Source organism: Molothrus aeneus, chromosome 22, assembly GCF_037042795.1.
Source record: "Molothrus aeneus isolate 106 chromosome 22, BPBGC_Maene_1.0, whole genome shotgun sequence".
NCBI lineage: Eukaryota > Metazoa > Chordata > Aves > Passeriformes > Icteridae > Molothrus > Molothrus aeneus.
The window spans coordinates 7617139-7642923 of NC_089667.1; the positions used below are offsets into that span (position 1 = coordinate 7617139).

A 25785-nucleotide genomic window follows, 5' to 3' on the forward strand; every position below is an offset into this window, starting at 1 on the left:
ACTTGGGCGTGACTGCTACTTAACACGGAGCCCAGCTTGGCTTCATTTAGCTGCTGGTGCCTTTCTAATAAACACGTTACACGACAAGGTGGGGATTAAGATCAGAAAAGTAAATAAATTGGAAACTGATGGGGAGAGATGGGAGGGAAATGGAAGGTACCGGGAGGAGTGACAAGGGATTGACTCCCATGCCAGGACATGGGGAAATGACCCTGAAAGCCATGGCTGTACCTTTCCAAGCATCTCTGTGGGTCTCACCTGTGGCCTGCAGGTGTTGGGCAGCCCCATGGCCGGGGTATGTGGGATGTCCCTGCTCAGGGTGACCAAGCTGGTCTCTGCCTTCAGCAAACAGCGGCTGTGGGAAGTTGATGTCTTAAACAATTCAGTAGCTTTTACTATATGTATTAGAGAGCAACAAAAAGTGCAACGCACCAGTTGACAGGAAGGACTGGGGGGTTAATTTTCAGGATGCTGCCTGGGAATTTAGCCGTGGGATTTCCATTATTGCTAATGGGACTCATGCAGCTTAATTTCATGTGAACTACACTAAAAACATACCCCTAACTGCCTGCAAAATTTCAGTCCTGAAATCAAGCCTTTTAAAAGTTAGAGAAGGGTAAACAAACACCTGAAACCACAGTGTCTCACTATTTCCCCCTTTCAGCTGTTTGGATTTTAAAGTCTGGAAGAGGGAGGAACTCAAGCAGTTTGAGACAATTAAAAACCCCCATCCTGCAGGCACGCTGGCTGCCTGTGCAGTGCATCCCTCCTCTCTGCCAATTACAGCAGCAGAGTTATAACCCCCGAAAAAATAGGAGTAAGCTGATGCCTTACCCTTAACTATAGTACGGCGAGAACGGCGTTATCACACGCGTCTAATAACCCGCGCAGCGCCGCCGTGCATCGTGAGGCCTCCGTTATTAGGCTGTTCTCGTTAAATGACTGCTATCATCTGGTCCCAAAGTACATTAAATCCCATTATAATTATAAACACACTTCCCCATAACGTTCTCCTTAGATTACATTTGCGCTTCTTTACCCCAAGGGTATCTTTGTACTAATGCCGTCCGCGTTTGTTGTTTTAGCTGAAGACACCGGGCCCTGAGCTGGCTGTGTTGTGCCACGGGTGCGGCAGGGAGGGAGGGAGGGAAGAAGGGAGCGCTCTGCGGCTGCCACCCTGCCCCGAGGATTTCAGCGGTCTCTGGGTGCGCTGAGCGTGGGCACTGCCAAGGAGCTGAGGCACGTCCTCGGTCGAGGATGCTCAGGGCACGCAGCGCTCCCTCGGTGCGTGGCCCGCTGTTCGTGCCGCTGCCTGGCGCTGCTGTCGGTGTCACGGTGTGGCTGGCGGCTCCCCGTGTATTTCGCTCCCTTCCCGAAGGCAGCCCTTGCGGCAGAGCCCCTGGCCCGTCCTGGGGTGCGGGCACCCGCCACATCCCTGCATACAAGCGGTGCCGTCACGGGGTCAGTATTTTATCGCGGGGTGGGGGGGGAGGTGGGGGGGAAAGAAAAAACAGCTTCGTCGGGGCGACAACGTGCTGGGTGTCACATCATGTCACAGCTCCCCGTCGGAATCCGCCACCGGACCCCAAAGTGGGCTCTGAGCTTGGTTTTTACCGTCTCCACCCCCGGGGCCGGGGGTCCGCCCAGGCGCGGCGCGGGGGGCGGCTTTGTCTGGCGCGGGCGCGGCGGTGGCGCAGCCCGTCGGGGCGGTGGGCGCAGCCCGTCGGGGCGCGCAGCCCCGCTCGCCGCGGGGCCCGGTGCCGTTCCCCGGTGCCGCCGGGCTTCCGGGTGCCGGGCTCCCCGCCGCCGCCTCCGGCTCCTCCATGTTTGTTGTCGGCAGCGCTGTCCAGCCGCCGCCGCTCGCTCCCCGCAAGGTGCGGGGCTGCGCGGGGCGGGGCGGGCCCGGGCGGGGGCGCCCGCACTCAGCTCGGCGCGGGCGGGGGGCGCGGGCGGAGGGCGGGGGGCGGTGGGTGGCGGTGGGTGGGGGCGGCCTGACGCGGGCGCGGGGCGGCCCGTGGGCCGGCGCCGCCGTGATTTGCTGCGCGGCGCGGCGAGCGGCGGCGGCGGCGATGAGAGCGGGCAGTGCGAACTGCCGGAGCAGCCGCCGGCCGCCGTGAGTGCGGGCGAGGGGGGGCGGCACCGGGACCCCCCGCGCCCCCCGCCCCGGGACCGCCGTGGGGCTGCGGCTCCGCCGCTTCGCCGCGCACCTGATGGGGCCGCGCTGCCGGCGGGACGGGGCGGCCGGAGCCGGAGCCGGGCGGCGGCGGGGGATGCGCACCTTCCTCTCCCTTCCCTCCCTTGCCTTCCCCGGCCGGCGGTAGCGGGAACGCGGCTCCGGCAGCTGCGGATCCGCCGAGCAGCGCGGAAACTTTTGGGCGAGTCGCTGCCGGGCTGCGGGCTAACTTCCCTCTCCCTCCCCGCTCCCTTCTCCCCACTCCCTTCTACTCCCTGCTCCCTTCTCCTCTCCTTTCTCCCCCCGGCTTTCCTCTCGCCCCCTCCTTTTTTCTCTTTTTTCCCCTTTTCTCTCTCTTTCGTCTCTTCCCTCCCCGCTCCCCCTTTCCCGCTCCACTCTGCTCCTCTCCCCCTCCGCCTTTTGTTTTCGCAGATAGTCGGCACACAAAGCTGGTCCCAGATTTGAGCGACGGCGAGACACCCTGATGTGTGAGCCTGGGGCGCGCCATGGATCTGACTAAGATGGGGCTGATCCAGCTGCAGAACCCCTGCCACCCCACCGGGCTGCTGCACAAAGCCAACCAGATGCGCCTGGCGGGGACGCTGTGCGACGTGGTCATCATGGTGGACAGCCAGGAGTTCCACGCGCACCGGACCGTGCTGGCCTGCACCAGCAAGATGTTCGAGATCCTCTTCCACCGCAACAGCCAGCACTACACCCTGGACTTCCTCTCGCCAAAGACGTTCCAGCAGATCCTGGAGTACGCGTACACTGCCACCCTACAAGCCAAGGTTGAGGACCTGGATGACCTGCTGTATGCTGCCGAGATCCTGGAAATTGAGTACCTGGAGGAGCAGTGCCTGAAGATCCTGGAGACTATACAGGCCTCCGAGGACAATGACACCGAGGTCGCCATGGCTGATGGAGGTGCCGCCGCCACCACTGAGGAGGAGGAGGAGAAGAAGTCGAGGTACATCAAGGGCCTCTTCATCTCCAAGCCCACTGGTGAGGAGGGTGGCTATGCTGGCATGGCCAGCCAGAGTCTGCTGGCAGCCACAGTGGAGCAGAGCCCCTCTGCCTCCGCATCCTACTGCTCCCTCTCTTCCATGAGCCCCACCAAGGCAGCGGTGGACAGCTTGATGACCATCGGGCAGTCACTGCTGCAGAGCGCCCTGCCACCCAGTGCCCCCGAGGACTCACGCTCTGCCACCACCCGCCGCCCCTCTGGCCTCGCCGAAGTCAAAACTGAAGCAATGCAGGTGGATGAGGCCTCCAGCCATGACAGCTCCCGGACAGCCGAGCCCGGTGCCTCCAGTGGGGAGAAGCCTGACGAGAAGGGCAAGGAAGGACCTGGCACCCCGACCCGCAGCAGTGTCATCACCAGTGCCCGTGAACTGCACTACACCCGTGAGGAGGGTGCCGAGCCACCCCCTGAGCCTGGCCAGGGGCTGCCGCTGGGGCCGGAGCCATGCGCCGCTGCCCCAGGAGAGAAGCCCTTGGGCATCTACTCGCTGCTGCCGAACCACAAGACTGAGCCGGTGCTCGGCGTGCCGCCCACTGCGGCGTCCACCCTGCACGTGCAGCCGGCCCTGGCTGTCTCCATGGACTTCAGCGCCTATGGTGGGCTGCTGCCCCAGGGCTTCATCCAGCGGGAGCTGTTCAGCAAGCTGGGGGAGCTGGCAGCCGGCATGAAGACAGAGAGCAGAGCCCTGGGTGAGCAGTGCAGCGTGTGTGGGGCAGAGCTGCCGGACAACGAGACCCTCGAGCAGCACAGGTGAGTGCGAGGCCGTGCCGTGGCATGCTGCACCGGGCAGCCGGGATCTCACCAGAGGGTTTCAGTTTCTGGCTGAGTGTCAAACGTGCTGGTGCAAAGTTTCCATCACGTACCCCAAAACCAGTTTGTGGAGTAGCATTCTCAGAGGGATGGCTGTTGCAGCTCCCCCAGGTCTGGTTACCATGCCAGAAGGTTCCTTCCAGTGAGTGCTGGCTGAGGACAGCCCGGATGAGCTGGGGCCGTCGGTGTTTCCTGCGAGCATAACCACCACCAGTTTCCCTGGCTGGCATTAACCAAGCAGCTCACAGTTGCTACCCTTTGAGTTTAGGGATCTGCGTGTGGGGAGATGCAGTGGGGACAGGCAGCACTCGCCCACTCTGCTTGAGAGCTGGTCCCCCCTGTGCCAGTGCCAGGGCACGCCAGCACGGGCAGTGGTGGCAACATGTGGTGACTTGCCAGCCTGGGGGGGTTTGTGCCGCTCAGCTTTCCGGTTTATGAAACACACTTCGCAGAAAGTGGCGCGGGGGTCAGGCTGGGTAACGCCGGGGCGAGCGCAGAGGGCTCGGGCTGCCGCAGAGCCGCGGGTCTGTCCCTGCGGGGAAGGTGAAGGGCTGAGCCTCCAGTGGCTGCAGATGCGGCTGCGGGGCTCCCCTGCCCGGGGTGGGGGTCCGTGCTCACTCCCAGCCCCGCACCCGGGGCTCGCTGCGGGCTGGGAGCGGGGTGGTGGCTCCTGACACGTGAGCTCAGTGCTCCGCTGTTTATTGCCTCCTGCTCGTGGTTCAGGGACCAGGGCTTGTTCCCTCATTTGGCTGGGGAAGGGAGCCACGTTAATTACCACACCAAAATCGGCGTCGCCAGTAAATCCCATGGCTCTGAACGTGCAGCTCTGACCCCCGCTGTGGCTGCAGCCCCGCGACAGGGCAGCAGCGTCCCGCCTAGGGAAGACATCACCGGCATGCTGCCGTAGCATCTCCCTGCCTCCCCTGGCTGCGCACCCTGTCAGATTCTTAATGAATCAACAGGTTAATTAGTCCTGAGGCACACAGGGCTCCGGGGCCGGTGTCCGTGCCGGCACTGCCTCCGGCGGGGCAGTCGGTGCTGCTCGCCGCCCGCCAGCGGGGCGGGATAGCGGCTGCCGGAGCGGCGGCTCCCGGTGCGCTCCGCCCGGAACGCTCCGGGTGCGGGAGCCGAGCTGCCGGGCCGGGATCCTCCGCCCTGCGCGGCCCCGCCAGTGCTGGCAGCATCGCCCCTCGCTCTGCCGCAGGGACCCCTCGAGGCTGCTCGGCTCCGTGCGGGGGCACAGCCGCTCTCGGCTTTGTTCCCGCTCTGGCAAGCGGGAGAGCCGGGCTGGCGTTGGTTTACGTCCCCGAAGCCGCCTCGGCCGTGCGGTGATGCAGACCGAACGTCACCGGGAGAGCTGCAGTGAGGGCTCAGGGAGAATTTTAACGTGCCTTTCCGCCACGGTCTCAAGGCTCTCCCTTTCCCCCTCCAAGCCCAGAGCAGCAATTGCTGTGGCCGCAGTGGGGGGCGATGCTGGGACTGTCCGGGGGCTCCTGTGGCCAGCCGTGAATCTGTCCAGAGGGAGGGAGAGCTGCGCGGTCAGATCCTTCCCGCGGGGTCGAGAGACGAGGGAGCCTGGCCCGGCTGTCCAGCACGGCAGCCCCTATTTCACAGCGCCTGCCCGGGCTCAGCCTGCTTTGACAGCCGCGGCTGCAGCCGTAGCTTATTTCTCACTTATTCATGATCTTAACGTGAGGGCTGGGCACACGCCATGCTCCGCGGGGCTCGGGGTCTGCCTGGAGCATGCAGCTCGGCACTGGCCCCTGCCAGTGGAGCCTTAAAGGCAGTTGAAGCCAGCACCAAACTCTGTTTGTCTGTTCCTGCTTTCTGACCGATTACCTGGCGCTGGCAAACTTTGCAGGGTTAGCCAAATCCTTTGAGCCGTGTTTAAACTGATCTGTAAGACCGTCCGTGTTGAAAGGCATTGGGTAACAGTCCAATGAACTCACTCCCCGGCCCCCAAAGTCTAAATCCCAGGCGGTTTGTGTGTAGACAGGGTCTCATGTGGCTTTTTTATAGTGTTTGCTTTCTAATACGTTGTGAGAATTACCATTTGGGGAGGATTTGTGGGATCCTATTGTATTCATGGAGCTGTTAAACAGCATCTGCGCTGGGCTGGGATCTGCAGCTCTGCCGGAGCAGCTCTGGTGGCAGCTGCACTGTGCTGGCTGCGGGCTCCTCTTCTCTCCACTGCCGGGTGGTGAGGGGCCGGGGGGTCTGCGCTGGGGCCTGGGCAGCACTTCCCCAGCGCTGGAGGGGGCAGGATGTGCCGGGGGCAGCACGCTGTCACTCGCTGACTCTCGCTGACCTCCTTCTGCCGTGCTCTCGCTGCTGTGGTTTTGCTTTCCGACCCCGATGCGAGGCGGAGGTGCCCGATCAGAGCCGTTCCCAGCTGCGCTGAGCTGGGGGCCAGGGCCAGGGGGCAGGGGCAGGGGTACCTCACTGTTCCACGGGGCGTTTGGCTGGCAGTGCCACAGCTTCCACGTGCCAAGCCCCAGCAGGTGACAGAGCCCGAAGCCACCCAGCACCAGTGCCACTCATTCTGCATGCCGAGCCTGTTTGCAGAGCACAGGCAGCCCATGCATATGGCAGGGCTGTTTGTTTACACACACACATGCCTATAGAAGTGTAAACATATATGTTTATAGTCTTGGAGCCTTCTGAGTGTTGTTCCTGTCTTCATTAGTATGGGAAGCACGTGCAGGAAAAAGGAGAGCAGAGGGTTGGGTTGGCCTGGCCTCAGCGAGCACAGGGGGCCACTGGCTCTGGGTGACAGACAGTGCCCGAGGGACAGTCATCTGCCCTGGCCCAGTGTGGTAACACAAATCCTTGGCCTCGTGGCAGCATCGCCTGTGCCCTGTCATACCCAGGAGCACTGAGCTGTGACCTTTGGGGGGCCAACTGGCCACAAGCCTGGGCACTGCCTCTGATCAGGGTTTTCAGGTCCCTGAACCCACTGGCTGCTGCATGATCCATTTTCTTTCTCCCTTACCAGGCTTATGATTTTGACTAATTGAGTGTAGATTGAGTCGTCGAGTCTTTAATTTTTTTTATAAAAGATTTCCTTCTGGGTTCAGCAAAGTTCAAACTTAATCTAATGTTAGTATTGATCGTCACTTCTAATTGCAGACAAAAAAGCCATAGTTCAGTGGCCCTTTTGGGGGCTGCTTTGTGACGGAACACCTCCAAGCTGTAAGGTGAGAGCTGTGCCGAGCTGCCAGCTGAGCCTGGCATAATTTGTCACTGGGAAGGTAAACACCTTAAATCTTGAAAAAAACGAAACCGCGTCTTTTATAAAGTGATAGTGACTGGGAAGGCTGCCAGTGGGGATGTGATCCCATACCCTTCATTTATGGCACAGCCGAGAACCCCGAGCCAGTGGGGGACTCTGCCCAGGAGTTCCCTGCCACGGCGATGCGGCTGCGGGCAGCGCGTGCGTCCCTGCGAGATGGAGGTGCTGGGCTGGGGAGAAAAGGTGCTCTCCTGGTGGTGGTGGGTCAGTGCTCCTCCTGGGGTGATTTGGGTGGAGGGTGCTTGTCCTCACTGTCATATGGGGGGATGAACCTTGGGGAAAGCTTCCATTCCGGCTGTCAGGTCTGTTCTGCATTTTGAGGTTCCATGGCTGAGCTGTCAGCTAAAGATGTGTGTGCGCCAATGGCAGGTTTAAGGGCAAGGGTAAGGAGGCTCGCTGTACCCCAGTGGCTGCTGGCCAGCCACTGTACCCCAAACTCCAGATTTGTGCCCTCTTTTCCCATTGAAGGACAGAATAGCAGTGTATCTGCCTGTCTGCTACCAGCAGCACCAGAGTTCAGGGCCAGGGATCGATGCTCCCACAGTCTGAAATGCTCCTGCTTGGGAAAACTGCGGCTTCCCATGGGGATCCAGCCTTTGGCTCTTCCTCTGGCAGCCTCACCTCCCCTCTCTCCACCTGGATTAGCTGAGCGTTGTACTGCTAATGCCATTAGGCACGTTGGCACTGCTCGGCATGTCACAGTGAGAAACAGATGCAGTGTACCATTAAAGCAATAAACGTGATAAATTGGATCCCAAGTGCTTTGTGAGATGTTATTAGTGTTAATTTCAGTAGCCGAATACAGTAGTTGTTTTTTATTTTATTTTAACCATTTGTCAATTTATGTTCCACTGCAATTTAACTTTTAAAAAAGGAAAAATTGAAGGCAAGCAGGGGAGGGAAGGAAAAGCCAGGGCAGCAGCCCCCCAAACTCTGCCCATGATTACTTCCAGAGTTGGAGGATGACCTGGCAGCTCTTGTTTCTTGCTGATGGGCCTTATTAGCGGCACCTGGCATCATAAGGGGCTAATGGAAACCAGCGCTGCCGCTGCCGGGCCGCGGCGCAGGGCAGCCGGGCGAGGAAGCTCTGATTAGCTTTATGGGCAGGGGGACGTGCCCCGCTCAGGAAATGAATGTTGCAGCTAAGGTCCACTGCGCTGACCCCGAGCGTGTAACCTGTGAGCGCTGGCTGAGACCCCGCGCAGGATGCTTGGGATTTCGGGGGCTCTCTGGTTCTTGTCATGGGCAGAGGGGGAATACAACGTGGTATGTTGCAGCCTTGAACTTTTGATTTATTCAGTGGGTGACTTAACCATTTCCATACTCAGCTCCGAGTGTGGAGGGAGAAAAGCCCCCTTTGGCTTCCACATAATTCCATCCATTATTCTGCATCAGTTTAGTTATGCATGCACTGCATTTGAAAGGGAAACTCTGAGGTTCCCATCAGAAAACACCTATTTCTGTGTATTTTTTGTTTGTTTGTTTGTTTTTTTGTTTCCCCCTGCCCAGTGAAACTCTGGTTTCTCCTGGCCATGATGCCTGGTGCTTCTGACACCTTGCAGAGGGACATCCAGGGGTGTGATGGGGTCATTGCCTGCTATCTGCCCCTTCCCCAGCACCACTCAGCTCCCAGGGACCAGGACCCCATTGGCTGCGGGGCTGGGACCCCAGTGCATGAAACCTTCCACACTGGGGGCACTTGGGTGGCTTTTCCCCAGAGCTGGCTGTTGCTGCACAGCTCGATGAGGTTTGCAGAGCACCCCCAGTCCTCGTTATACCTCGTACAGTGCCGTTGGTTACAATGCCTTTGCAGCTGTTCAGAGGGCCCCTCAGAGAGCCTGAGCTGGTTCAGGGGTGACTCTGCCACCCTTTCTTCCTTTCTCTGTGGACCATGGGAGTGGTGCAGAGCAGCCTGGGCTCTTGGTGACGGAGCATTCCTGCAGCCTTCCCTGCTTCTGTGGGATGTTGGCTCTTTAGTTACACCAGTCTGTAAATCTGTTTTCCTTGGATAGAGTAAAATGATCTGCATTTTCCTTTTTGCCTGCAATTAGCAAGATTTTTCTTTTATTCCCCCCCTGCCCCCCTTGACAGCTTCAAGAGAGGCTTTAAATGAGTAATTACTAAATATTTCCCGGCAGCCAAACACGGGGCCATGGCATCTCCTGTTGCAAAAGTGAAAAATATTTCTGTTTGCAGTTAATTTTAGTGGCAGGCAGATCATGTTAACTGGGTGTAATTGCTTCCAGATATGGCAGAGGGTTTTGTGTGTTGGGATGAAGGGTCTGGTAAGTGCTCACTTCCTGTGTAAATTAGCCTATTCCATTCATTCCTCCTCACCCGGCAGTCCTGGCTTGTGTCACTCTGCCGGTGAGGGGTTCTTCTCCCCAGCCTGGCTCAGCACTTTATGGTGGGATCAGTCCTTTGCAGGGCATCGCTCCCTCCTTTGCTGGAAGGGATCTGCATCCCACTCTGCAGCCAGTGAGTGACCTGGACAGAGCTTGGCGTGCACACTGGTCCTGGTAGAGTTTGGTGGTGTGACAGGTACCAGCTGAAACAGGGAGGATGGCACAAAGGGAATTTCAGACAGGATATCATATTAGCAACAGGGAAAGGTTCTTGCATCGTTTGGAATAAATGCAGACATGGCAGGGGAGTCTGTGTGTGGCCAGACACCTTTTTCACATCGGCTGATGAGTTTGCAGTGCAGTCGTGGCATCTACTTGTGTTCCCAGGCTCAAGCCCAGTTTCTCAGAGCTGCTGTGGGGTGTTGAGGAGCATCACCTCTGTGTCCGTTCTGGATAATCTTTATCCAGGCTGAGGCGTGCCTGAACCCCTTGGTTTCGGTGTGGAACGCGCTGGTTTGCGGTGCCAGCGCTCTGGGAAACTTCTGCGCTGACAGCAGAGCAGCAGGTACCTTTGGAAGAGCACCAGGGCTGTTGGACCACGTCATTTGCAAGAGGTCGATTCCTCTTTTTGGCAAGAGGTCACTCTGCATCTGAAGGAGGGAGTGTTGCCCTAGAATCGGGGTTGCGGGAGCGAGCCTTTGTGGCCCAGGCTTACGCGCTGGCCAGGGGCCAGGGCCGCCCGGATCATTTTCGCTGTAGTGTTCTTAACTGATTTTAAGTAGATTATGGTTGGATACGCGCCCTGCTGTGCTGGTTCAGGTTTCCATCGGCCTTGGTTGTCTCATTGCTGTTTTATTGGCACGTTGTTTAGCAAACAAGCTGGCAACGTGCGATTGAGGAAAAGCCTCTCCACGCAGGCACATAGCGCAGAGCCCGGCTAGAGCCGGCCGGCCGCCATAAATCAGCGTTAAACACCGTGCTTTGTTCGGGTGTCGGCGCGGAGATGGGCTCTTATCGGCGTGTATCAGCCGCGCTGATAACCCCGCTCGCTCGCTCGCTCGCTCAGCGGAGCGCTCTGCGCGCCCGCACGGCGCTGCTGGGCTGCGCACCCCTGCTGCAGAACATGCACCTCCATGCAGCTGCAGCTTGGGCCGGGGCAAGGGGCTTGCTGTCACCTTGCTGACCTACAGAGAAGGGAAACTGAGCACAAAAACAAAGAGAAACTCAAGAAACCCCCAGCCCCAAGCAGCAGGCCATGTCCATCGCCAGACCTGGGATGTGTTTTAGTGGTGGGTTTGGCAGTGCCGGGGAACTGTTGGTCTCAGTGCTGTCAGAGGTCTTTCCCAACCTTTGTGATTCCTGAACACCGGCCCTGCCAGAGTTCAAGGAGCATTTGGACAATGCTCTCAGGCACATGGTGGGATTTTTGGGGCTGTCCTGTGCAGTGCCAGTAGCTGGATGTTGATGATCCTTTTGAGCTCAGGATATTCTGTGATTCTATGATTTCCACACCAGGTACTGCACCATTTACAACCCACATGTGGTTTTCCACTCCATCATAACTACTGAATGTGCTTTTATGCTTTTGCCACTGAGTCTGGGGATGGTGCTGGACTCCACATGCTTTGCCCTTGGTCACCTTCCCTCATTCTCATCTCCATGGAGTATTTATAGTAAATCATATTAGAAAGGAGTGCTAAGGAGGAAGCATGATTCATCCTGCTTGAAACCACCACTGACATAAATAAAGGCAAAGCACTTACTACGTGTTTTTTATTATGGTATTTAGGGACAGGTTGTACTAATTTTGGCGTGAATAGAGTAAATCAGAAGGCTATGACTCCAAGAAATCAAGTTTCACCACAGCACAGGCTTTGTTTTTAAAAAACTCAACCAAAATCCAGCCAGCCTTCTTGAAAGTGCATGTGCATGGCAGCACAAGGCTTTTGGGGCAGCTCGTTGCCTTCCAGATTTCACTGGAAGTGTCTTTGGCTGTTCCATTGGTTTCTCAGGGCTTTGCTGTCGTGCAGGAACAGAGATGGCTGTGAGCTCAGGAATCACCTTTACCTGTGAGGGTGATAAGGCTCTGGCACAGGTTCCCAGAGAAGCTGTGGCTGCCCCATCCCTGGAAGTGTCCGAGGCCAGGCTGGGTGGGGCTTGGAGCAACCTGGGATAGTGGAAGGTGTCCCTGGCCAGGGCAGAGGGTTGAAATGGGCTGAGCTTTAAGGTCCCTCCCAATTTAAGCCATTCTGTTGTCGCAGGTCTGGAATAGGATGTGCAAACTGTAGCAGAAAAGGCTCCCTGTTGAGGGGACGCACAGAGAGGATGTGCAGGGGGGTGCTGGGTGCAGAGAGACTCTGCCAATGGCTCTCAGGCTGTGTGAGTTGGGCTGCCAGCGCGCAGCACAGGCAGCGTGGCGACGGATCTTATCAGGGCCGGGCACGGGCTGCGGTCACGGCCGGCTGCACGGCGCACGTGAGCGGCCTGTGCGTGGGAGAGATAAGGGAGAGCGTTGTGTGCCTGCTGGCCCTGCACCCACGGCACGGCTGCACCGAGCCCCTGGCACCCACAGCACCCACGGCACTGTGCTCCTGGCAGTGCCTCACTGACCCTGCACCCACGGCACGGCTGCACCGAGCCCCTGGCACCCACAGCACCCACGGCACCGAGCCCCTGGCAGTGCCTCACTGACCCTGCACCCACGGCACCCACGGCGCTGTGCTCCTGGCAGTGCCTGCCTGGCCCTGCACCCACGGCACGGCTGCACCGAGCCCCTGGCAGCGCCTGGCTGGCCCTGCACCCACGGCACCCACGGCACTGAGCCCCTGGCAGCGCCCGCTGCTCAGCCCCACTGCGGTGCCACTGGCCCCACGGCACCGGGGAGGGTCCCAGGTGGTTGGGGCACAGAGCCACCAACCCACACACCAGGGCCCCTTTCTGCAAAACAGCCCCGTGCTCAGAACCGAAACCCTCTGCACCTCCCGCCCACCTCCCCCCCTCCAGGGTGTTCTGCTGTTTGTACCAGGAACGAGGTGATTTCCTCTTTTCTTTCTTCCTTCCCCCTGTTCGTAGAAAAGACCCCAAGTGCTGAGCACAGGGCAGGGCACTCCTGCGGGTAAGAGCGGTGACCAGAGGCGCTTGTCACACGTGAAGCCTCTTTGGGCAGCTCTGCCCACACTGCCCTTGCCTTCTCTTGCATGAGTTGAATTGGTGGGAGCCAGCATGTGCAATGAAACTGGCAGAAAACCTGCTTCCCTGTAGCAGGAATCATCTTAAGAACATTTTAACTTGGATGAAAAACTTCCCAGTGGAAGAAAAGTGAAAAGCAATTGGTTTTGCTTCCCAGGTTCCTGTCTTCTCCTTGGATGAGGGATGGGGAAGTGCTATCCTGACTTTGTCATGCCTCCCCCATCCTTTCAGTTCATCATCACCCTAGCTGAAGGGCAGCATTTGGTTGGGGTTTTTTGGGGGAATTTGGGATTTGCATTTCTGGGGCTGTGGGGAAGATTGCATGTAGGGCAGGGCTGCAGGAAATGTGTGTTGTGGTGGGAACTGGGCCACTGGCAGCTCCCAGCCTGCAGGGTGCTGAGTCAGCAGTACCTGAGAGTGGGGCAGTACCGGGGCTGCCAGGGGATGCCCCCAGACCTGCCTGTGGGATTCCCCCAGCCCAACCCTGCCCACGGATCTGGGGAGGGACACTGGCATCTCAGGATGCAGAGGCAAGCACCTGTATTGATTTCTGGCTTCTCTGACCCTTTAGCTGGAGGCAGCTCTTCCCTCAGCGTTGAACCAAATGTAACTTAGAGCAGTGCAGAAATGTTTATCATCCTTCCCTTGCAGCAGTGAGCAGTGCCCAATGCATTATTTAGCAGGGTGGGCTCTGTGGCAGGCTGCCCTGGAGCAGGGGCCATGAGCAGCCAGCACATGGGTGCTGGGGCCCCTCGTGGGTTGTGTGCTAAGGGTGCAGGCATTGCTGGGAGGAGACCTTACAGTGGACCTTGCACTGGGAGAGAGACCAGTCCAGCTCTGCCTGGCCAGAAGATGGGAAGGGGATGGCAGAAGAGGGAACCATGGTGCTGGGGGCTGAGTGAGGGGTCACAGAGATGGGCATTTCCTGAGGATGACACTCAGGATGCTTTTCACCTTCTCCCATGGTGCCGTTGCCGCATGGTGGGGCGCCAAAGGCTGGGCCAGTGGCACCCGCCGGCAGCTGTGCCACATCCTCCTCTGGCTGGCGGTGGAGAACAGCTCGCTCCCTCATTAGCACCTTTGTTGCCAAGTGAACGAAGCGGCCGTGCACGAGAGCTTCCTGCCAGCAGTCCGTGTGTCGGGAAGGGCCCTTCCATCGGCACCGTCACTGCATGCGGTGCTGCGGCGTGCAGCACGGAGGGCGAGGTGCCAGAGCCACGCCGGCCGTGGTGCTCCTGCTCTGGGGGAGCAGAATGTGCTCTGGGGACCCAGGAACCATGGCTCTGCTGCTCCACATGCCCCAGGCAGCCCAGCACTGCCTCAGCAAAGCGCTGATTTACTGTGTGCCCGTGCCGGTCATCCTCCAGGTGCCACCGCTGTCACCTGTTGCACCGAGGGCTGCTGCTGAGGCAGCCCTTCTGCTCCAGTCTGCGGCGAGTGTATTTTCAATTACCTCTGGTCACCTCTCTCATGGTGTCTGCCCTGGCTGTCTGGGTCAGACATGAGTTAGCTGCAAGTGTCACCGTGTTAAAGGGAATAACCGCGTCGCCTTCGAAGGGATGGTAACGATGGATGTTAATGCCTGTGGAACGGCAGCCTGTGGCAGCACTCATTAAACAAGACTCCATTTGGATTGCCAGATCCCTCTGATTCTTCCTGCATTATCTTCTGCCTCAATCCTGGCTCTGCATCCCGGCATTGGGGTTTTATTATTTTATAGGAGCTGTAATGTTCAGGCTGCGCCACGTGGCAGTGGTCAATGCTCTCTCCCCACCATCCTCCTCCTCCTCCTCAGGGTGCTCTTCAGCAGTGAAGAGAGAACTATTTGGTGGCTGGAGCATGTGGAGGCTCCTGCCTCCAGATGTGTTTTGCAGCCAGAATATCCCATGTTTAGGGGTGTTTGTTGGAAAATCCATAATACTTGTACTAACGAGTGATGGTTTTGTCATTTTCAGTGTCTGTTGCTGGTTACATTTCCCTGTGTGTATAAACTTTGCCTTTTCCTTAGTAAATAATGCCAGGAAAATGAGGGTGAAAAGCATTATGACTGTGTGGGCACAGAGATGGGGCTGTCCCTGCACTGCTGCCTGTCCCAGCCCAGCTCTGGAGTGGCCAGGCAGTCCCAAAAGGGCGTGCAGAGCAACCTGGATGCAGCCCCAGCTGCTGACATTTCCAGTGCAGCACTGAGCTGCCCACGGGGAGGACCAGCTGGGGAGCAGGAATGGTGCTGAGCATCATTTTCACCCGACATATTATTGCTCTTGCAAGAGCAGGTTTGAAATCTATTTAACTTTTCAGTGCCCTGTACCCCTTTAAACGTTTCCCCTTTAAACGTTTCCAGTGTGTTCTCGCTGATGGGTTACCTTTTCTTTCCCCTTGGGCTATAATTAGTGTCCTTTACACAGAATTGCCTTAGAATTGGATTTGAAGAAGATAAGAATCAAATTACCAGTATTTATCTTGTAAATTCCAAAAGTTCTACTGAGAGGTACTGTACAAGAAGGATTTTTAAAATATTGTGCCCTGAAAACACCAACCTCCCGTGGATCCTAGGATTCTCCTGAGGGTCACGTCTGCAAAATACCTTTGGATGCAGAACAGGGAAAGGAGGGAGACAGGATGGTTCTGTCCCCACCAGAATCCTGCTGATGGGCTGGGGAGACAGCAAAACACCTCCCCAGGCAGGTGGAGGTGCTGAGTCAGGGCAAGGATCTCCCCTCTCAGTGGGTGACTGGATACAGGCTGGGAGCATTGTCTCAGGCTGGGCTTTGGTTTTGGCTGTCACATCTGGTCCTGTCTAGGCTGGAGAGGAGAAGCCTTTGAAATGCCACCCCTCTCCCATTTTTCCAGGCTCCCACTTGGGGTCCCTCCCCACTCTGACAGGCAGTTCTCAGATGGTGAGGCAAGTTGAGCACCAGAAAGGGATGAAGGTAATTTTGGTGGGCTCTGTTTTGACAGAAATTAAGCATCTGAATTTAAATGAAGGAGATGGAGAGCCCAGGCAGCTAAGACTATATTTTCATAGTATAAGCAGTTGCAGAAGAAGATTAATGGCATCTGTGTAAACACTCCATCGCAGCAGCAAGGGGCTGGGGTTTTTTAATAGTTAGAAAATACTAAGGATGGCTGGAGGCAGGAGACACCGTACTTCCCTTCTGCTCACACCTTCCACCTCCCCGTCCATCCCACAGTAAATATTCCAGCCAGCCTCAGCCCCACTCTCCCTTCTCGCAGTAAATTACATATTAAAGTAGCCTGGTAACTGAGCACCGGTTGCTGCGCGATAAGCTCCGGGAAATCGATATGTTTGCCATGTGCCTGCTTGTTTATGACACCTGCCTGCCGAGCAGTTGAGCAATGCTCCACGGGCCCGGGCTGCACTCACGGGAGGGGCTGCAGCAGCACCAAAGCATTTTTTTGCTTCCCAAGTGAGAGATATTGGCCAGAGCTGCCTGGCAGCATCCTGCCAGGGGGTAAAATAACAGCAGCGATGATCTTTGGTGATGCAGAGCACGGGGAAGCAGGTAGGATCAGAGTGTGGGTCACAGCTTCTTCCATTTTTGGGGCTTCTCCCAGCCCCTGCAAAGGTTTCTGCTCTGGTTCCATTTGCCACCTGCATGGGTAGGTGTGGGAGCAGAGCCCAGGCGTTTAAACACTCATTTTGTGCACCCGGCGCAGGGAGGCAGCTGCCCACACACAGAGCTTTGTGGGTGAGGTTGGCATCTCCAGAGCTCTGTGCCATGAGCTACGAGGCAGGGACCGTGCATTCCCCAGAGTGACACACAGGACCCGTTGGCTGCTCGGGATGTGCCCCAACCCCTCAGTTTGTGAGCAGCCAGCCCAGCTCAGCTCATGAACAGGGATAGCCCTGGCTTGAGAAAACTCTTCCCCTTCTCAGCCCAAGAGTGCTTTGGGTGCTTTGCCTGGGCAAGGGTGGGTGCCTGCTCATGTGCACCAGTGGGGCTTTGGGGTGGGAGCTGACATTTTTTCTGAAATCCCAACTCAGCAAGCTGCAGTAATTGACCTTTTGACCCAGATATGAAGTTGGAAGGTAAAAGATACAGCTTGCAAGTTTTTTATAAAACTGTTGACCTCTCACAAGATTAACTCAGAGATAATAGTAATTATCAACAGCTTATGGTGGATCCAATCGATGGTGAACATTACCTCCTGCCTAAAACTGAAGGTCGGTGTTTTACTGCAGCAGAGATAACTGCCACGGGTGTTCACACTGCCATCAGCCATAAAACCTCCCTGTGCAGAGGAAACCCCTGAATGGAGCCTGTGTGGCTCCTTTGGGAAAACAGATCCATGGGATGGGTCAGTGCAGTGCCCAGGCATGGGGTTTGGGGATGCTGAATGCTTCAGGACAGAGCAAACAGCCTCCCTGCACTGTGCTGGCACAGCAGGACAGTGGCTCCCATGGGATATTTGGATCAGGAGAGTGGGCAAGGAGAGGCAGCACCCTGCTCCAAAGAGACACGTCCTCTTCCCTAGCTTTTGATTGTGTGCTTTCACTTTTTATGTACGAAAGATTGTCCATTTAATTAACTAGAGAATGCAATTTCAAAACCACTAATGCTTTACACATGACAGCTTTTAAAACACAAGTGGTGTTTCAGTCCTGCACCACACTCCCTCTCCTCTTCTGGGTTGTTTTGGAGACAGACATTCCCTCCCAGCCCACCCTGATTCTTGAACAGGATTTGAACTGATTTGGGGTGTTTGATCCTGGCTTTGCCTTGTCTGTGCCTGGGCTGGCAGGAGCCTCCATAAGCAACAGCAGCTCTTCCCTCCATGTCCTTGTCTTTCCCTGGGTGTCACCTGTTAATCTCCAGCCAGCTGTACTGTGAGCTGGAGCATCTTTTCTCTGGCACTGGTGAGCAGGCTTCATTTCTGTTCCTTAAGCCATGGTTTATCTTTTTTACCTTTTTTTGGTAGAGATGGTTTCTAATGGATGTGCTTCTGTGCACACCCTCACTTTTGACCCCTCACCTGAAACACCCTTCAGCCTTTCCAGGTTCTTTAGTTTTTACCAGGCATCTTTAAGCTGTCCCAAATGGATAAGGTGGGGGGATGCTGCAAAGGCTGGCCAAGTGGCTGCAGCATGGTCAGTCCGGGCAGCCTATCCAAGATCTGCCCACCCTTGCTGGTGTGAGACCCCAGGGTGCTCACTCTCTCTCTGCAGCCCCCACCCAGCGCATGGATGGGCCCCAGAGCCAGCTCCTCTCACTGCCCTGACTATCAAGGGGAGTTGCAGGTGGCTCTGGGGAAACCCCCGATTTTCCCTCCCACGTGCCTTCCCCAGCCTGGCGCAGGGAAATCGGGTGGGAACCTGGAGGCAAGGCGCTGCATTTGTTGTTAAAAACTTGCTTGCACCATCCCCCCCCCCCCCTTTTTTCCTCCCTTTTTTTTTTGTAGCTTAGAAACCTCTCTTTGTGGCAGAAGGCTGGGAGGGTTTGAATACCACATCCCGGCGTAGGAGGTTGACTGGGACCATACGGCTTTATCATTCATTAATTCCTGTGCTCATTCATCCCCCTATTTAAAGTTCTCTGTAAAGACGGGAGCTACAGATGGTCTTTTGGTACCCGCTTTAGCCGTCAGCCCTCAGCCCCGACAAAGGGGTACAGAGGGAGCAGCAGAGTGTACAAAATATTTCCAACCATTAGAAATCGAGGTCTCATTCACTGGCAGCTCCTGTTTTGAAAGCGAATTTATGCAAGAGCATCATAACCGTTGAGCCAGAGCATGGCCAGGAGTGGGGCTGCTCGGAGGGGCATCATCAGCTGCTTTTGCCTGTGGTAATTTGGTGCCAGGTCACTGTTTCCAGTTTTATTTAGGAATTTATTACTGTTACGACACCAACATCACACAGGGTGCGGGAGGCAATGTCCAGAGTGTGCCTGGCAGGGATGCTGTGCCTCAGGGATCCCAGGGCAGCTCGTGCTGCCTGGTGGTTTGTCCTTGCTGTTTGCTGGCACAGCAGCCACCACATTCCCAGCACATTGAGGTTTTATGTGTGGTGACAATGGTGTGCTGAGGCAGGGATGCACCGGAGCTGCAGTGCTGGCAGTGACACCCGTGACGCCTCTGCCTGCCCACGCCCCAGTTGCCACACGTGTTTCAAGTCCCACAGGGGATGCTCAGGGCTCCCACTGTCCCGGTGGTTTTGCCCTCAGGAAAGGTTTGCAGGAAGGCACTAGGGCTGTGGGGATGCTGGCACACAAGGGGGTGGCAATTACACCCCTTGACAGAGGAGGAATTGCCAATGTCGTGGAGATTGTGGAGTGCTGGGGCACACAGGGGACATTTCCTTAACAAACAGACTGGCTGGCTGCTGCCAAGGGGGCTCCAGACCTGATCCTGGGCACAGAATTCACTTTCCTTTCTTCAGGAAAGTCGGGACCAAAAGTTTTCTCATGGAAAAACCAAATTCTGCAATCTCGTTTTTGCACATGCTGTGCTTAAATATTAACACCAATTGAGCAAATTGCCTTTTAACTGCCTTTATTTGCTTTCATTAACGGTATAATTTAAAAGCTCCCGAATTTGCATGGAACCTGTTGTGCATGTTGGGGAGGGGAGTGAGGCTGCTCATAGATGAATTAATGGTGAGCAAGGCTCCTTGGGGAGGTCCCACGGTGCCAGGATGGCTCAGCAACGCCCGGCCTCGGGACGCCGCGTACTTTTGGCCGGGGCCAGGGGGAGTGGAGCGTGTTGTCAGTGCTGGCGTCCTGCTCGGAGCTTGGCTCGCCAGGAAGGTATTTATTTATTTTTCAGCAAAACACGTTGTACACTGAGCAAAACTAATTATGGAGAGCTGAGGCAGCGTCTTCTTGTCGGTGCACTGGCACTGGAACCAGTGCAGGAGGGTAAAACTGCAGGGGAAGCTGCCGGTGCCGTGCCCCTGCTGCTGTCCCCGGTGCAGGGCCCTGCAGAGCCAGCAGCATCTGCCCACACAGCTCTGCCATGAGGTGACAGCTCCAGCGCGGTTCCAGCTCGCTCCCTCGGCGCAGATGTTCGTGTGGCTTTGGGAGCAGAGCCAGCTCGGACACGGTGGATGCAGCGCAGTCCCGCGTGCTGCACCATGCAGTGCTGACAGCTCTGCTCAGGCTGGGCGAGCTCCTTTGACACGTCCCATTTCCGTAGTCTCTCCCAAAAATACGTGTTTTCCAAGGGGGATTGTGCAGTTGGATGGGCAGCAGTGACCCCGGTCCCTGAGCTGCCGAGGTGCTTCCCTTGCTGCCACCTCCTCTTCCTTGGGGCTCCCCAAAACCCGGTGCAGTGCAGATACGTTAATTTTCTGCCTTGACAAGGTGCATAATGTTCACTTCCCAACTTGTAATTGGAAATAATTAGCTCTTTGTCCTCCCTGGGAACTCCTGAGGAGACGGCATAGACCTGGGCAAAGGCAGCGGCGCTGGCGGAGGACGGGAGGAGCCCAGTCCGGGGCTGCGAGAAGCATCTGGGGAATCCACGTGGAGCGCGGCATTTCCAGCCTGTCCGAGGGCATCTCTCCTGGCGGAGAAGGACTGTGTAACAGCCCAGCGTTACAGTTTCATTAATCAAAGACACTTCCACTGCCCCCGTACAGCAACACGGCTGCTGCGCCTGTCCCTCGCTGACAGCTCCCTAATTCATCTTCTCAGGGAAGGGGGATGCGCTGCTGCTCCCCGCTCGCACTGCCAGTGCTGAGGCCATCCCCCGTTCTCCTTCCCAAACTTTTGAAGCCCAGCCAGCCCAGCATGAGGAATACTTTGGGAGACTCTCTGGAAGCCCGTGAGCACAGGGCAGGCAATGTGCTCAGAGCAAAGGCAAGACAAGACCCGTGGCTGGACTCCTGCATGCTTGGGGTTCTACCATCCCCTCTCCAAGGGAGGTGTCTCTGCCCGTCCCCAAAATACAAGCATAAAACCCCAGTGTGTGCCAGGCAGTCACATCCCAGGAGCTCAAACCAGCCCTCCAGAAAGGCACGTGACAATGCACAGATCCAGGCGGTGGCAGGTTGGAATTGGGCATCCTTAATTCCAGCTACAAAACCACAATGTTTTGGAGTTGCTAATAATAAGAAAGTGTTTTCATCAAAGCTTTATTCGTCTGTGTGCTGACATCTGGAGAGCCAAGATAGATATTTTCCTTAAGACTGTATTTCCAAGCCATGAGCTCTTCCCTGGCTGTTAATTAATCCTTTGTAGTTTAGCGACTGATGAAATCATGACTCTATGAAATTTTAATCCTTGCGCTGTATAGGCACAGCCGACATTATCAGAGGACCCCAGGTGTGTGCTTGAAATTAGTTTGTTGAATCTCTTGCATATTTGATTACCTTATAAAACTCCTCAGGATCTAGGCTGCTCATGGGAGCAGTGGCAGCGTTTCTCTGTGGTTTGTGCCCGTTCCCTGTGCAGTTCCCAGGCGGGTGAACCGGGGCAGAAACCAGGGAGGCACCAGGGAGGGGGCAGCAGCATCGTCAGCATCTCCATAGGGAGGTGAGGGGTGGGAGGCACATGTCTCCCTCATGGAACAGAGCAGCCAAGCTCTGGATGGATTCCATCTGGCACCTGGGGGCTGTTCCTACTCCCTGAAGAGGAGCTCAGTGCAGGGAAGAAGCTCCTGGGCCCATCCCAGCTCATCCCTGCAGCAGCTCTGGGGTACCACCCTGTTCCTGATGCATGTCCAGCCTTAGTCCTGTGATCAGGTCATCAAAGAGAGTGGAAATTAAAACAAAATTCCCTCTACCCTAAAATTCTCCCCCTCATTTAGATTTCTCTGTGCTCCAGCACCCCAATCCACTTTCCCCTGTCTCCCTGCTTTTGGCTCTGTGGAGACTTTTGCCTTTTCCTCAGGGCTTCAAGAGCTACAGGCTCCCCCTTCCCTGGGAAGCAGCAGGATTCTGCCTGGACCATCCCAGGACTGTTGTCTCTGGAAAGCATCTGATGCATGATGCCGAATCCTTTTCCTGTGTCACAGAATCCCAAAATGGTTTGGATTGTCAGGGCCCTTAAAGCTCATCCAGCTCCAGCCTCCTGCCATGGACAGGGACATCTTCCACCAGCCCAGGCTGCTCAGAGCAGGTGTCCCAACCATCCTGAAGGTCGGCAGGAAGGAGTGGCCGAGGCCAGCACTTTGCTGGTGCTCCAATGGCACACGTGCTGCTACAGAAACCAGATGATGAATATATTTTTAAACTTGGAATCTGTGAACCGCTTATTATTTCTGAATTAGGAATCAAAACATCTGCATAATCACGCCGCTGCTGCGGCAGATGTACTCAGCGAGAAGGTCACTTTGCTGTTTTGTGGAGATCTCGTGTGACTCAAGAGCAGCAGCTCTACTGATGCCTCTGACACTCGTGTCACAGATCTCGGATGATCCAAGAGCAGCAGCTCTACTGATGCCTCTGACACCCGTGTCACAGATCTCGGATGATCCAAGAGCAGCAGCTCCCCTGCTCTCCTCTGACACCCGTGTCACAGATCTCGGATGATCCAAGAGCAGCAGCTTCCCTGCTCTCCTCTGACACCCGTGTCACAGATCTCATGTGATTCCAGAGCAGCAGCTCCCCTGCTCTCCTCTGACACCCGTGTCACAGATCTCATGTGATTCCAGAGCAGCAGCTCCCCTGCTCTCCTGACTCCTCTGACAGCCGTGTCAGGTCAGCTCAGCGCCGTGCCGAGCGCAGCCCGGGGCCGAGGCCGCCCAGCACAGCTCCTCTTGCAGCGCTCAGCACGTCACGGTCACCAGATGCCCCAAGAACGGGGACAATGATTTTGGAGGGCCGTTAGCGCCGGTTATTCCCAGCAGGGCCGCGCGCATCGCCGCGCGTTAACCCCTCGGTGACGGTGGGGGATCGTGGAACTGTTCACATCAGTCTCCAGCGTCCCGGTGGTGCAGCAGAGATGCAGGGCCGATCCCAGGGCTGGCAGAAGCTGCTGACACCCGGTGCCATCACTCAGTGCACTTTCAGTAAATTGTGCAGTGGCTGCATTCTCAGTCCCCTTCTGAAAGCTGCAGATCCACCCACCTCTGGGCCTGTGGCAGCATCCCCTGGTCCTGCTGTGATGGACAGGGGAAGCTTCCCACTGCAGCTGCATCTAAGGGGTGCAGCTGATGGTTTCCCATCCGTGCTTGTCCCACCTCTTGCAAACCCATGGACCCTCTTGCTTGGGGGTCTGGGACACAACAAAGGGAATGTTCACATGGATAAAGCTCTCTCCTGGGGAGTTCCATTCAGTAACGAATATTGAACACAGATTTGAAACCAGGGCCTTGGAATACGTTAAAAAAAAAAATCTGTATGCTGCCCTTTTTGCTGTGGGCAGTTTGTCTTGTCTTTTCCCAACCCGTGGAGCTGGCAGCATCGTTCCAGTGGGATGCTGGAGCACCGGATGGGAGATGCTGCCGCACGTGCTTGGCCCAGGTCAGCAGCAAATTTTGAGAGTCGCTGCCCTTTGGCAGCATTTGCTCACATTTGTTGTGGACAGGCTCTAAAAAAGATCGGAATTGTATGTTGGATGTTTGTGGCCTGGTTCTTGTCAGGTAAGGCAGGACAGCAGGATCCTTTCCTTGGCTTTTTTCAAAGGGGAAGTGTTGGCATCATGTGGAATGATGTCACTCCGCAGCATCTGGTTTGAACTCATAAATTAGCTCATGGTAGGTATAAATATTGTACAGGCAGGGAATTTCAGTGCTCTCTATTGATAGCTGTCCCCTCCCCCTGGTTGGTTGTTTGGGGTTTTTTATATTAAATCATTCAGAAATAGTAAAATCTTTATTTCCAGCTTCTGTAAGATTTATTTATTTGTTTGTTTATATTTAGCAGCAGTGGTGGTTTGAGGGCAGGCTTTTGGTTGGTTTTTTTTTCCTTCTTCTTAATTTATTAAAGTGAAAGGAAGGTCTCAGCTCCCTTCCCCCTTCCCTGTGCCCTTAATAGCTCTCCCTGCTATTTTAATCCTCTGGGCTGGGAGCTGAGGGCAGAGCGGTGACTGCAGGAGCTGAGCCACCAGGACCATGGCCCGATCCGGTATCATCACCAAGTGTTGTAAATAGCCACATCAGGGGGAAAATCACCCTCTTGGCAGCTCAGGTGTGATGCTGGTGTCGGAGGGTGGAGAATGTGGGGTTTGCAGCCACTTGGTGTCCGCTGACCTTGGCTTCCTGCTCTGTCCCCACTGGAAATGAGATCTGGCACCACTGCCTTAATCTTGATAAAATAGATCGGGGATGAATCAATTTCGTATCGATTTACCTGGGCAAGGGAGACACCGGGGGAAAGGAGGTGGCAGGGAGGATTTTTGGGGAATGCAAAGTGGCGCTGGTCCCATTTTGGCTGCCCAGTTTTCAGTGCATCATGTCTGGCTGGTGGCTGCCCCTCTAGCAGGGCACCTCTGTGATGGCCCAGTGTAAATAAAATCAGAAGGCTCCCATAAAACTCCCTTATTGCTGCGGCACAAAGTTAGAACCACTGGAGGTTTGTGCTCCCTGGCACTCGTGTGCAGCAATGAATATTTTATAGGAAAGGAAATACTTAGTGTCTGAATCTTTTTATAGCTCTGACACTCCCATGGGTGTGAGTTGCCCCTTGCACCCGCACCCTTTGCCAGCACTCACGGGGCTGAGCCCCTGCAGCATCCCCTGCCCCACAGCATCCTCTGGTCCCACTGCCCACAGCACCTGCCAGCCCCACACCCCACAGGACCCCTGTCCCATGGCATGGCATTCCTGGGAGATGCAGGGGAACAAACCAGGGAAATGCAGCAGGAAGGATGGGGGAGATCAGTGGGTTGAGGATCTTGATCTGATGCTTGGGCATTGAGAGATGCAGCAAAACCACTGTGGAAGTCCCAAGTACAGATTTCTGTAGGGACAGGACACTCACATGTGTTTTTGCCTGGCTTTGGACTTGTCAGGACTCTGCTGTTTTGCTTGTGTCGTGCAGCCTCCCAATTCCCCCTCTGTGTTTTGTGTCCAAAACATGGATCAGGCAGGATCCATGGGCAGGGATGTGCAAGCTCCTGCAGCCGTGGATCTCCCGTGCCAGGCTGTTCCAGCCACACGCTGCTCCAGGCTTTGTCTTGGGGCTCGCTGCTCCAACAGGTACCGAGTGAACCTCAGCTGCGCTGGTGCCTTTCCTCAGCAGCAAGGGGCTCTTGCCTTCCCTCGGTAGCCGGCCGCCCTGCCAAGCTGTGCCCTGGCCCGGAGATGACAAAGTGCCCTTTAGTTAATTGCAGAACGGATCGCCTGGAGTTAAAAGTTCTGATTTATATGACTATGGCTCTAACTGCTCAATAACATGGGCCCGTAATCTACTTTCATTTCAAACAGAAGGGTGATTTATGGGGCAGCATGCCGCTTTAGCTCAGAAATGAGGTGTTCAACATATGCTCTGTTGACATAAATTTGGAATTTATCGCTCCTGTCAAAACTGCCTGTTGGACAAAGGTGCGCATTAAGGCAATAAATGGCTTGGAATAGTTTTCTGTCAAATTTCCTAACCATTGTATTCACTCTGTTTGAGGGGAAAAATACACACTTAAAAGTAATCAAACAGCCAAGAGCCATGTGTCTTTTTCAGCACGGAGGGAGGGGAGGGGGTGTCCCCTGCTTCCCAAAAGGGGTGGTGGGGAGGGGCTGGGATACAAGAGTTCCTTAAGTAAAGAGAGCAGAAGGCTGTTTTAGGCGGGGTTTTAAGCAGGCAGAGCAGAGATTTGCTTGTGGTGGCAGTGGGACACTTGCAGTGGTCTTTAGGTACCAGGACTGCACCCGTGCCCATGCCCAGTATGCTCCACCAAACTCCTGCACCCTGCGAGGCTCTGCCAAGCCTCTGCATCCCTGAGCACTGGTCAGCGGCGTTTGCCACCGAGCCTGGCCTTTTCACACAAAGCACCCTGTGGGGAAAACTCATAATTTTTACACCATGCAGTCTCACTGGAGTCGCCGTCCCTTTGAA

The 25785-nt window shown here is 56.0% G+C and overlaps 1 protein-coding gene across 3 annotated transcripts in view; it reads left to right on the plus strand.

Moving 5' to 3' along the window:
- Nucleotides 1-2013: 2013 nt before the first annotated feature.
- The window catches only part of ZBTB16 (zinc finger and BTB domain containing 16), a 54682-nt gene continuing 30910 nt past the window's right edge, over nt 2014-25785 (plus strand). The window contains exons 1-2 of one of the 3 annotated variants that reach the window (XM_066564307.1): nt 2014-2113; nt 2606-3947. In XM_066564307.1, coding sequence (XP_066420404.1) covers nt 2680-3947 — 1268 coding nt within the window. In that variant the 5' untranslated portion in view covers nt 2014-2113; nt 2606-2679. Of the gene's footprint in view, nt 2114-2265; nt 3948-25785 lie in introns of those variants that run through there. The other 2 variants (XM_066564308.1, XM_066564309.1) reach the window with 2 other exon arrangements.